Source organism: Oryzias latipes, chromosome 6 (genome assembly GCF_002234675.1).
Source record: "Oryzias latipes chromosome 6, ASM223467v1".
NCBI classification, from domain to species: domain Eukaryota; kingdom Metazoa; phylum Chordata; class Actinopteri; order Beloniformes; family Adrianichthyidae; genus Oryzias; species Oryzias latipes.
Window position 1 is genome coordinate 8610013 of NC_019864.2, and position 12214 is coordinate 8622226.

Here is a 12214-nt window from a genome sequence, read left to right on the forward strand (position 1 = left end):
AGTTTACACTGGAACATCCTTCTGCCCCAGTGAATAAGAAACAGCCTAGAAGAACCTTAACTGACCGTTCTGTGTCTGAGTTAAAACACCGAGTTCAGCCAGTACTTAGTGATATTCTGAGAAAATACTCTGAGTCCAGCTCCCATAGCATCAGTCCTAGTATAAATGACCACTTTGTTAATGATGCCTTACAAGCCCTCAGGAGTACACTCGATGTTGTTGCCCCCCTGAAACCTAAGTCCGTTAGACAAAACCGAGTAGCACCGTGGTTCAACGCTGAAACTCGTTCTCTTAAACAAGAAACCCGTAAGTTGGAAAGAGAATGGCGCCGCTCCGGTTCAGAGCAGTCTCTGGATATCTGGAAACATAGCCTATTAAATTATAAAAAAGCTCTGCGTAAAGCTAGAAGCCAGTACTATTCAACCTTAATATCAGAGAATGGAAACAATCCAAGATTTCTTTTTAGCACTATTGCTAAATTAACTCGCAGTCAAAGCTCAGTAGAACCACATGTTCCTGTTTCTCTCAGCTCTGATGATTTTCTTACATTTTTTGATAGTAAAATCTCAAATATTAGACATAAGTTAAATCAAGTTATTCCTACTATCAGCCCAGAACAGGCTGAAGCGGTAGAAATGGAGGCATCCATAGAAACCTCTGTAACATTATACTGCTTCACTATTGTGGATCAAGCGGAAATAACATCAATTATTACGTCCTCCAAATCCTCAACGTGTCTGTTAGACCCAATTCCCACTAGACTTTTTAAAGAAACTTTTCCCCTAATTAATGATCCCATATTAACAATGATAAATACCTCTCTGGAAACGGGTTACATCCCACAATCTTTTAAATATGCAGTTGTTAAACCTCTTCTGAAAAAGCCAAGTTTGGATCCTAGCATCTTGGCCAACTATAGACCGATATCAAACCTGCCCTTTATTTCTAAAATCCTAGAAAGAGTTGTAGTTAAGCAGCTTTACTGCCACCTACAGGACAACAGCCACTTTGAAGACTTTCAGTCGGGGTTTAGACCCCACCACAGTACGGAAACTGCACTAGTTAGAGTCTCTAATGACTTGTTATTGGCCTCAGAAAAGGGACTACTTTCTATTCTGGTCCTGTTGGACCTCAGTGCAGCCTTTGACACTATCGACCACAGTATTTTACTCCATAGATTAGAGCAGGACATAGGGATCAGAGGATCTGCTCTCCAGTGCTTTAAATCCTATCTGTCCGATAGGTATCAATGTAAGTGGCCACTCCTCTCAGTGCACTCGAGTCAACTATGGAGTCCCACAGGGCTCAGTCTTGGGACCGATCCCGTTTACGCTTTATATGCTTACCCTAGGAAACATAATCAGGAAACACAGCATTAATTTTCATTGTTATGGCGACGATACGCAGTTGTATTTATCCATGAAGCCTGACCAGAATGACCAGATAGAGAAACTGAACGCCTGCATCAGTGACATCAAGACCTGGATGACAATTAATTACCTCCTCTTGAACCCAGAAAAAACTGAGGTCATTATACTTGGTCCTAAAAACCTCAGAGATGCTCTGTCTGCTCAGATAGTCTCCCTGGATGGCATAAGTATAGCCCCTAATTCCACAGTTAGAAACCTTGGGGTTTTATTTGACCAGGATTTATCATTTAAGGCTCACATATCTCAGGCGTGTAGAACTGCCTCTTTTCACCTGCGGAATATTGCTAAGATCAGAAATATACTTTCTAAGAGTGATGCTGAAAAACTCATCCATGCATTTGTCACGTTGAGGCTGGATTACTGTAACTCCTTGTTAGCAGCGTGTCCTAGGAGTTCCTTAAGAAGTCTCCAGCTTGTTCAGAACACAGCAGCTAGATTGTTAGCTGGAACTAGCAGAAGAGATCACATCACTCCTGTGTTGGTTTCGCTCCATTGGCTCCCAGTTGATTCTAGAATAAAGTTCAAGATCCTCCTGTTAACCTATACGGCCTTACATGGCATGGCCCCGTCCTATACTAAGGACCTTGTTAGAGTTATATAATTATCATTTGCTTGCACACTATAATCTCCATAATATGTTTGTCTCATTTCTATCTTTCAGTAAGAAAACAATGACCTGAAAAGCTCTGATTATACGAGAATAGGATGTTCTTGTTGTTTCTGATTAAATGACCCACATTCATGTCTGCAACCTTCAGTTTTCAATAAAAGAAGGCTCCATGCACTAGGATGGCAGAACTCCTCTGTGACGGTTCACGCTGTCACAGACCGATTCTCCTACTGCAGAAGTCTAGCAAAAGTTCTCATCTCCTGTGTGGTTATTCTCTTTATTAAGGAAAAAGTCAGAACCCTGACAACTTGGTGCCGTGAACCGGATCTCAACATACCCACCGGTGGTGGACTGAGGATGACGCGCTGAAGCCGTGATCACGCCCGGACAATATAGGCTGTCCGGAAGAAAGTCCCGGGAGGTGAAATTCTTCGCCGGGCCAGCGTCATAGGTCTAACCCTCATCTGCCAGCGGTGGCTTGACGAGATCCGACCGGAAATGATGAACCACAGGACTGAGTGAGTTTTGCATACGATCCCAGCGCAAAGAATAAAATAGCAGAAAAGGTTTCTGGCTAAAACGGGTAACCAGTCCCAGCATGCAAAAGAAAAATAGCAGAAAAGGTTTCTGGCTAAAACGGGTAACCAGTCCCAAGCGCAAAGAATATAAATAGCAGAAAAGGTTTCTGGTTAAACGGGTAACCAGTCCCAAGCGCAAAGAATATAAATAGCAGAAAAGGTTTCTGGCTAAAACGGGTAACCAGTCCCAGCATGTAAAAGTAAAAGTAGCAGAAAATGTTTCTGGCTAAGGGAAAAAAAAATAAAAGAAAAATAAAAAAAAATAAAAAACATTTTAAAAGGAAATATATATATATAAAATTGTATTACTATATATATATTAATTTCGTTTCCATTTTTTTCTTACATTTATTTATTATTTAATTTTTTACTTTTTTTCTTTCTCTTTTTCTTTCTTTCTTTTCTTTATTTTTCTCCTCCTATTTTTCGCATTAATATCAAAGTGACCTTGGTGTCGGAGTTTCGAGCTAGTTCGATCTCCCTGGACCAGGAACTCGGGACATAGCGTGCCATACCTCCTGGTTGGCCAAGGTCACCAAAGTAATCTCGGATTGTTTGCATGTTTTTCCTATCATTGTATAAGTTTATATGTTTTCGCATAAATATCAAAGTGACGTTGGTGTCGGAGTTTCGAGCTAGTTCGATCTCCCTGGACCAGGAACTCGGGACATAGCGTGCCATACCTCCTGGTTGGCCAAGGTCACCAAAGTAATCTCGGATTGTTTGCATGTTTTTCCTATCATTGTATAAATTTATATGTTTTCGCATAAATATCAAAGTGACCTTGGTGTCGGAGTTTCGAGCTAGTTCGATCTCCCTGGACCAGGAACTCGGGACATAGCGTGCCATACCTCCTGGTTTGCCAAGGTCACCAAAGTAATCTCGGATTGTTTGCATGTTTTTCCCATCATTGTATAAATTTATATGTTTTCGCAAAAATATCAAAGTGACCTTGGTGTCGGAGTTTCGAGCTAGTTCGATCTCCCTGGACCAGGAACTCGGGACATAGCGTGCCATACCTCATGGTTGCCAAGGTCACCAAAGTAATCTCGGAGTTTTTTTTGTTTTTTTTGCAGCCTCAAAAGTGTGGACCGCAGACGATTAAAATTGATTTGTGTTTAAATTCACCATCCTACTGTTGTGACTATGGGTAGTAACGTGAGTAAATCCCCTGACGGGGCTCCTTTACAGGGGGACGAAAAATATATGGTACAAAAACACCCAAACAGCCTGCAATATATGTTAAAATGGAAGAAAAAGTATGGTGTGAAAGGACAGCTAAAAACAGAAGAATGGAAAGAAGTAGTTGTTAAACTAGAGGCAAGTGTAGCTGGAAAAACCAGAAATAAGAAAAAAATGGAAGAAAAACAAAAAGAATTAGACTGTGCAAGACACTGGCTTAGAGAAGCAGATAAACGTAAAAAAGATATCCAGGCTGCTAAAAACAAAAAAGCAAGCAAGTCAAAAGAAGCAGGGACTCCTATCACCATGTTTGTACGTCCAGAAGATAACGAAACCCAGCTCTGCGGCAGACGCCATCAGGCTGCGGGAGTAGCCGACATGCTACAGTCAAAAACTGAGGAAACACCCGCAGTACAACGCTTGTCCCTGACGAGTCCCCGTGTCTCCCTTTCATTATACCTAGACCTTAGCTCTCTGCCCCCACCTCCACCCCCACCTGAGCCCCCTACTTACGACTTTAGAGACAGATCTGAGCTAAAGCCTCCGCTCAGATATCGGGCTGAGAGAACAGAAACGTATCCAATGATTCAGGTGGCTAACCCAAATCCAGGCGATAGAGGGCCCGAACACCTTTATGTGTTCCGACCCTGGACCCTAGAAGAAGCTCGAAGGGCTGTTGAAGATCTGACTCCCATTGATGAAGATGTAGAGAAGTGGATAGAAGATATGAGAGATCTTATACTCTCGTACAGACTAAATGGGTATGAGGCTGGCCAAGCAGCCCAAACATCAGTGGGAAAAAATTGGGCTAGAGTAAGAGGGGATTATACAGGCAGAGATGGCCAAAATGAAGTTTTTCCTGCCCCTGTCGATGCACTGTCTAGCAGCTATGACAGAGCCTGGACAGCTTTGGAAGGCAGGATTAGAACAATATTCAGGAAGAAAGCAAACTACTCCCACCTTGCAGGGATAAACCAAAAAACAGGGGAGCTGGTAGACGATTTTGCTCTCCGCTTTGAAAAAGAATTTAAGATCCACAGTGGCATTACACACAGTGAGGACCCGGCCTCAGCTTACCAACAACAGTTAAAAAATGGTCTCCTGAAAGCATTGCGACCAGAAATTAGTGAATGGGTTCGTACCCATCACGTTGAATCTGATGACAGCTCAGTACCACAAACCATGACATGGGCCCGTCACGCTGAAAGAATTACAAAAGAAAAGAAAAACCCTGATGTGTTTTTCACCTCAGATGCTCTTCCACACTCTGCAGTGTTTTTCCACGGACCCACACCTCGCGGGCGAGGGCGTGGGCGTGGGCGAGGCAGAGGACGTGGTAATCCCAGGGGAAGAAAAGGCCCTAATCGCTCAGAAGACTGTTGGTGCTGTGGTGGCCACGGCCACTGGTCAGCAGAATGCCCAAACAACAAACAAGGTCCGAATCACGGACAACCCAATAAACCACCTAATCAGCAATCATGCCATTTGCATGGGAATGATTTCTGACTAGATGATGACCAAAGCAATCTTAATGAAATAGTAGACGTTTGCTCAGCTTGGAACATTTTAAACACCCTTTATGAAAAACCATGGGTAATGTTAACATTAAATGGCAAAGACATACCATTTCTTTGTGACACCGGAGCATGTAAAACAGTTGTGAAAACGCAGGTACCAGGAATAATGAGATCCAAACATCAAATAAAAGTAAAGGCAGCAAATTGTCACATCGAAACTGAAAACGTGTCTAAACCCCTAAGCATTATAGACCCGGAAACAGGAAAAGAAATCAGTGCAACAGTAGTCATGTCCCCGAAATGCCCCGTTAACTTATTAGGACGTGACCTAATGGTAAAACTAGGAATTGCTGTGGTTCCAGTAAAAGACGGCATGCGAGCTTTTAGAACACCACAAGGTTCCTACTTCGCTGACACTGAAATAGATCAGAGAGTGTACTGTTCATATGATTTGCTCCCAGACGACAATCACATACAATTGACCTGCATGCTGTCCACCGCACGAGAATCGTTAGAAGAACCGCAAAATGAAATGGCCTATAGTAATTTTCAGATTACTATGGCAATTTACAACGACCCGTCTGACCCAAACATTTTGAACTTCTGCTCTCAGCATCAGATCCTTGTAGGAACGACACATTTATATACAGATAGGCGTTCACTCGCAGCCGTGCATGTGGTCCCACCCTCAGAACCTCCATATCAGTTAGACGCAGTCCCCCACATTCCCCTTTTTAAGTCCAAAAACATCTCATGGACAGATGTGGGACAAAGGCTAAAACTGGCATGTGCAGCCACTGATTATAACTCTGATGACTCTCGCTGGGCTTACAGCCCATCCACCAACATGTGGCGCACTACACATACTGGAGTGCTCACTGGAACAGCAGCAGTCCACCCCCTGCAATGACAAGCTGAAATTTACCTTACAGACAGAGATTTAGCAGACCTGGCCGAGATACCAGATGACCTATGGACCAAAGGTCCTACGGATGTAGGGCTACTAAGGTCCATTCCACCTGTTCATATCACCCCGAAATCATCTTGGCATCCCCGAATTAGACAATACCCCTTAAAACCAGAAGCTGCAGTCGGTATAAAACCAGTCATAGAACAATCACTGAAAAGTGGCATTATCCGCCCATGCCCTGACTCCCCTTGTAACACACCTATTTTCCCTGTACAGAAAGCAAACAAAACAGATTGGCGTATGATCCAGGATTTAAGAGCAGTAAATGAAGCAGTGCAGACCAGAGCCCCATTAGTACCAGACCCACACACACTGCTGAACTCCCTCAAGCCAAACCATAAGTTTTTTTCAGTGGTAGATCTAAGTAATGCATTTTTCTCTATCCCAATACATCCAGATTTCCAATTTTGGTTTGCATTTACTTACAATGGTGCTAAATACACATATACCAGACTCCCCCAAGGTTTTGCAGACTCTCCCACTATCTTCACACAGGCCATTATGGCCTGCCTTTCTGATCTGCAGCTATCACCTAAAAGCCAGCTCATAGTGTACGTAGACGACATACTAGTAGCAAGTGAAGATAAAGAAAGTTGTAAACAAGAATCCCTTGCGCTGCTGCGCCACCTCCACAAGACAGGAAATAAAGTAAGCCAGGCAAAACTGCAATGGGTAAAGGAGGATGTCACATACCTAGGTCACACTCTGACAGCTGCAGGAAAACAAATCCATTTTACCAGAAAACAAGCTGTGGCAGACACCCCCAAGCCACAAACTAAAAAGCAAAAGATGTCTTTTCTCGGGTTGTGCAACTACTGCCGTGCTTGGATACCCCACTATGCGGTTGTCACTCAACCCCTCCTTGACCTGATTCACGCAAAACTAATGACCATGACAGATAAGATACAGTGGACACAAGAGGCGGAAAAAGCATTAATAAACCTTAAACAAGACCTAATCAACACTACCACATTAGCACTGCCTAACTATTCCAAACCGTTCGTGCAGACAGTGGACTGCAGGGAGGGGTACATGACCTCTGTGCTCATGCAAAAGCACGGAGACAAATTACGCCCCCTTACATTTTACTCCAAAAAGCTTGATCCGGTTGCCCAATCTCTACCACCATGTGTACAGGCCGTTTGTGCTGCATCGATGGCTGTAACCTCCTCGGCAGATGTAATATTATTTCACCCTTTACAACTTTTTGTCCCTCATGCCGTTGACGTTTTACTTCTACAAAGCAAAATGAACTTGCTTTCACCTGCGAGACATCTCTCTTATGTTGTTTCTCTTTCGGCTTTTCCCATCAGGGGTCGCCACAGCGAACGAGTCGCATGGTAAACTTGGCAATGTTTTACGCCGGATGCCCTTCCTGACGCAACCTTCTCAAAGCAACCGGGCTTGGGACCGGCACAGAGGTAGCGAGACATCTCTCTTATACAGCTACGTTATTAGCCCAACCACACATCACAATCACTCGGTGCAACATTCTAAACCCAGCAACATTGCTACCTCTCCCAAAGGATGGAGAGCCACACAATTGCCTGGAAGCAACCGACAAGTTACAGTTACCACGTCCAGACTTAACTGACACGCCTTTAACGACCGGCATGACTTGGTTTGTTGACGGTTCTTGCTCAAAAACGGAAATGGGAAAAAACCAAACTGGCTACGCCGTTGTCCAGTTACCTAAAACAATCATTGAAGCAGCTCAGCTCCCTCCTAGCATGTCAGCACAAGCAGCTGAAATTATAGCGTTAACTAGAGCATGTGAATTAGCCAAAGGGAAAGACCTTACAGTGTACACAGACAGCCAGTACGCTTTTTCCACACTTTTTTATTTTGCCAAACAATGGGAACGCAGAGGAATGAAAACTTCCACAGGCAAACCCATCACCCACGCACAACTTTTACTTAACCTCTTACAAGCCATAAAGGCCCCATCAAGGTTAGCAGTTTGTAAATGTGCTGCACACACTGCAAACACAGACACAATCTCAATAGGGAACAGGCTTGCTGATAAAATTGCAAAACAAGCTGCAGCAGGACACCACAAAACAGAAACATACTCTGCAGAAACAGAAAACACACAACTCATAGACACTAGCATCTTGCATGACATGCAAAGCCCAGCTCCACTGCAGGAAAAGAAATTGTGGTTATCAAAAGGAGCAGAAATAAATGAAAAACAAATTTATGAACTGCATGGTGAACCTGTACTCCTGAAATCATTGTTCAAAGCAGCAGCAGTTGCGACACATGGGCCATGCCATGTGTCGACAGGAGGAATGACAGTGCTCATACAAAGTCACTTTACCGCATTTGGCCTACAATCGTACTTAAAAAGGTTTTGTACATCATGCCCTACCTGTATACGGAAAACCCACAGGGTAACATGCGACCAAAGCGGGGAGCTTTTCCTAAGCCATCCTACCCTTTCCAGGTATTACACATGGATTTCATTGAACTTACTGCAAGTGGCCCCTATAAGTACTGCCTTGTGCTAATAGACGCATTCTCAAAGTGGGTAGAAATAATCCCTACCAAAAAAGCTGACGCGATCTCAGTAGCAAAAGGTATCTGTAAAACCATCATTCCCAATTATGGAATACCAGAAATTATATATAGTGATAATGGAGCCCATTTTGTTAACATCATCATCCAAAACATGGCCGCCAGCCTAAAAATGACGTTGAAAAATCACTGTGCATACCACCCACAAAGTGCAGGACTTGTGGAACGCACAAATGGAACAGTAAAAAGCAGACTCAAAAAATGCATGGAAACTCAGGAAGACCATGGCCACAGTGTTTAGATCTAGTAAAACTATACATGAGAATCACACCTACATCAGATGGTCTGACACCCTTTGAAATAGTCTATGGAAGGCCCTATAGGTTACCTATAGTAGCCACAGACTTACAAAAAGCAAATGAAGAACAAACAATAGCAGATTTTATCATAAGAATGATAAACCAGAAGGAGGTGTCCAATGCAAATTTACTGCCATCTGACTCCTTATCTCCACAGGAAAGCTCACCGGTGAAACCAGGTGACTGGGTGTTCATCAAGGTCCTAAAAAGGAAGAACTGGGCCAGCCCACGGTGGGAGGGACCATACCAAGTCCTCCTAACAACACCCATGGCAGTAAGAATAGCTGAACGCCCCAGCTGGATACATCTCAGTCACTGTAAGTTGCAGCGTGCACCAGAGGCCTAAAGGAGGCTGTTGTGGTGAAGTCTGACTACAAAGGGGTTCCGTCTTTTAGTGGCGGTTCGTCTCAATCGTCAGCGAAGAAACCAGCCGAACCCAACATCCATTAGAACTTGGATCTTTGAAGTGACCCTGCAACCTAGCAGCATGGAAGGCCCACTGCTGGTAGACCGCAGCAGGTGGGCGCGGAGCTGCGCTGTGACTGTAGCATGTCTTCTTGTCGCACTGACTTTCCTAGCAATGGAGAAACCGGGAGAAGGTGGTATCAACCTAGCCCGCCGCTCATGGGATCTGTATGAAAAGACAACTCACCTCAATATTGCCACCCACGATCATTCCTACAGTACCAATCTCTGGTGGCAACTGATGAACAGAACTGCACACGACAGCAACATCACCAGCTGTTATGTGTGTACTTTCATGCCGTATGCTTCCCACAATACAGGTCTCCGCCCAGGCAATTTCACCAAAAGACAACAAAATTGCCTGTATGAACTTAGCACACACCCTGGCTACAACCGAACTAACAGGACAACATTCAACTCCTGGAGCAAAAGGAATTACTCTGAGCGGTTTTGGGTTCCTCCCAATAACCCCCGTGGACCGTGTGGCCCAATGAGAGACCTGTTGCCACTACCACAAGACCCCATTAAGCTCCCGGAGGTGATATCTTTGGTGAGCATGAAGCCTGGCTCACTTGGACGTTGTGTATACAACAATGGCACAGTGAAAGTGGGCATGGTGCCCTGGCATCTGTGTAACGTTACCTTAACCTTCTGTGACTACAATCTTACAGTTCGATCTAACTACTCAGCTTGTATGAAGAATGCCAACAGGATCAGAGGAAGCTGTGGATTACTCCTGATCAAACGAACATTTGACATAAGAAACCAGACCAAAGGTAGGCAAGACCAAGCGGGTTGCAGCCCCATAGTGCCTGGGGACCGAGGATCCAGGGTCCTGGCTGATTGGTATTTCCTGTGCGGACACACTGCCTATGCATCCCTTCCTCCAAACTGGGGAGGCCTTTGTACTCTGGTCGCTCTAGTTCCACCTGTGTTCTTCATGAACAGAACCGTCCCGACTCGGAGTGGGAGAAATAAGAGACCACATCGAGATCAACAGGTACGCATTGCTGAGACTCCTTAACACCACCTACAAGTTTTGCAATGCATCAGCAGCAGAGATGTCGGCCATAAGACCTATGGTTCTGCAAAATCGACTCGTGCTCGACCTCCTAACTGCATCATCAGGAGGTGACTTTCATCCCGGACAGCACCAGTGATGGGCAGGACATTTCTACCGCACTGCATGACTTAACAGAGCTGCAAGCCTACGTTAAGTCTGCGACTCCTGGCGCCAGTCCCACCAGTGACATCTGGTCCTGGCTGACCACAGGCCCATGGTGGCACCTCCTGCTGAAGTTGTTGACCCCTATACTCATGGTTTTGTGCCTATTTTGTCTTTTTACAACATGCGCTCAGCCTTGTGTCATGTCCATGATCGCAAAGGCTACCACGCAGGCTTTCATTCGTTACCAGCTTGTCAAACAAGCTGAAGAGGACCCCTCCCCATGTGAATACTCCTACGTCAGAGGCATCGTATGAATCTCTCACTGAAAGTGCCAAAAGCAAGTGGTGAAATGATGATGTTTGATGCCCTGTTCTAAAAATAAAAACCATAAAAAATAATAATAAAAAAATAAAAAAAAATAAAAATTTTCACGTTTGTACCTTCCCCTTATAGTGTTTATGATGTGTTTGAAATGATAAAAAGGGAGGGATGTTAGAGTTATATAATTATCATTTGCTTGCACACTATAATCTCCATAATATGTTTGTCTCATTTCTATCTTTCAGTAAGAAAACAATGACCTGAAAAGCTCTGATTATACGAGAAAATGATGTTCTTGTTGTTTCTGATTAAATGACCCACATTCATGTCTGCAACCTTCAGTTTTCAATAAAAGAAGGCTCCATGCACTAGGATGGCAGAACTCCTCTGTGACGGTTCACGCTGTCACAGACCGATTCTCCTTCTGCAGAAGTCTAGCAAAAGTTCTCATCTCCTGTGTTGTTCTTCTCTTTATTAAGGAAAAAGTCAGAACCCCGACAGACCTCATAGTCCCTTACCATCCAATAAGAACACTTCGCTCGCAAAATGCAGGACTGCTTGTGGTTCCTAGAATTAGTAAAAGTACTGTTGGAGGTAGAGCGTTTAGCCACCAAGCCCCTGTCTTATGGAATAAGCTCCCAGCTCATGTAAGAGAGGCCGACACAGTTTCTACATTCAAAGTTAGACTGAAAACATTCCTCTTTGGACAGGCTTATTGTCAGACTAGTTAGTATTCAGAGATTATTTAACTTAATGTTTATTTGTTTAAATTAAACTTAATAATAAGCTAGAAGTTGAAGCTGGGGTAACTATGGTGCACTGGGGTTCTGTCCTCTTTTCTCTTCTACTTCTACCCTTCCTCTCTTCTCTATTCTTGATCATTATTCATCACTTAGTTCTTCATGCCTCTGTTTGGTGCAGTGCGATTCATGTATTGTCCCTCTTTTCCTCTCCCCTCCTGGGGAGTGGGAGTGCTTCCAGACTCCTGTTGGCTCATCCGTGCTCCAGTTCCTGACCGTCTACCTCGCCTTTGCTCCCGCTCCTACACCTGGCTGTGGATCCTGCCTCTGGCTCATCTCTAGCTCGTCTCTTCTCTG

General features: G+C 44.2%; 1 protein-coding gene across 1 annotated transcript; it reads left to right on the forward strand.

Moving 5' to 3' along the window:
• Nucleotides 1–2019: 2019 nt before the first annotated feature.
• On the forward strand, nt 2020–11175 carry LOC110014031. The gene is made up of 2 exons (XM_023955607.1): nt 2020–2558; nt 9321–11175. Exon 2 carries the CDS (start codon nt 9651–9653, stop codon nt 10650–10652), a length of 1002 nt encoding a protein of 333 aa, XP_023811375.1. The 5' UTR covers nt 2020–2558; nt 9321–9650; the 3' UTR covers nt 10653–11175.
• The last annotated feature ends 1039 nt before the right edge of the window (nt 11176–12214 follow it).

Coding starts and splice junctions, on each gene's coding strand:
- LOC110014031 (XM_023955607.1), top strand. CDS start 9,651: ATGGAAGGCCCACTGCTGGTAGACCGCAGCAGGTGGGCGCGGAGCTGC.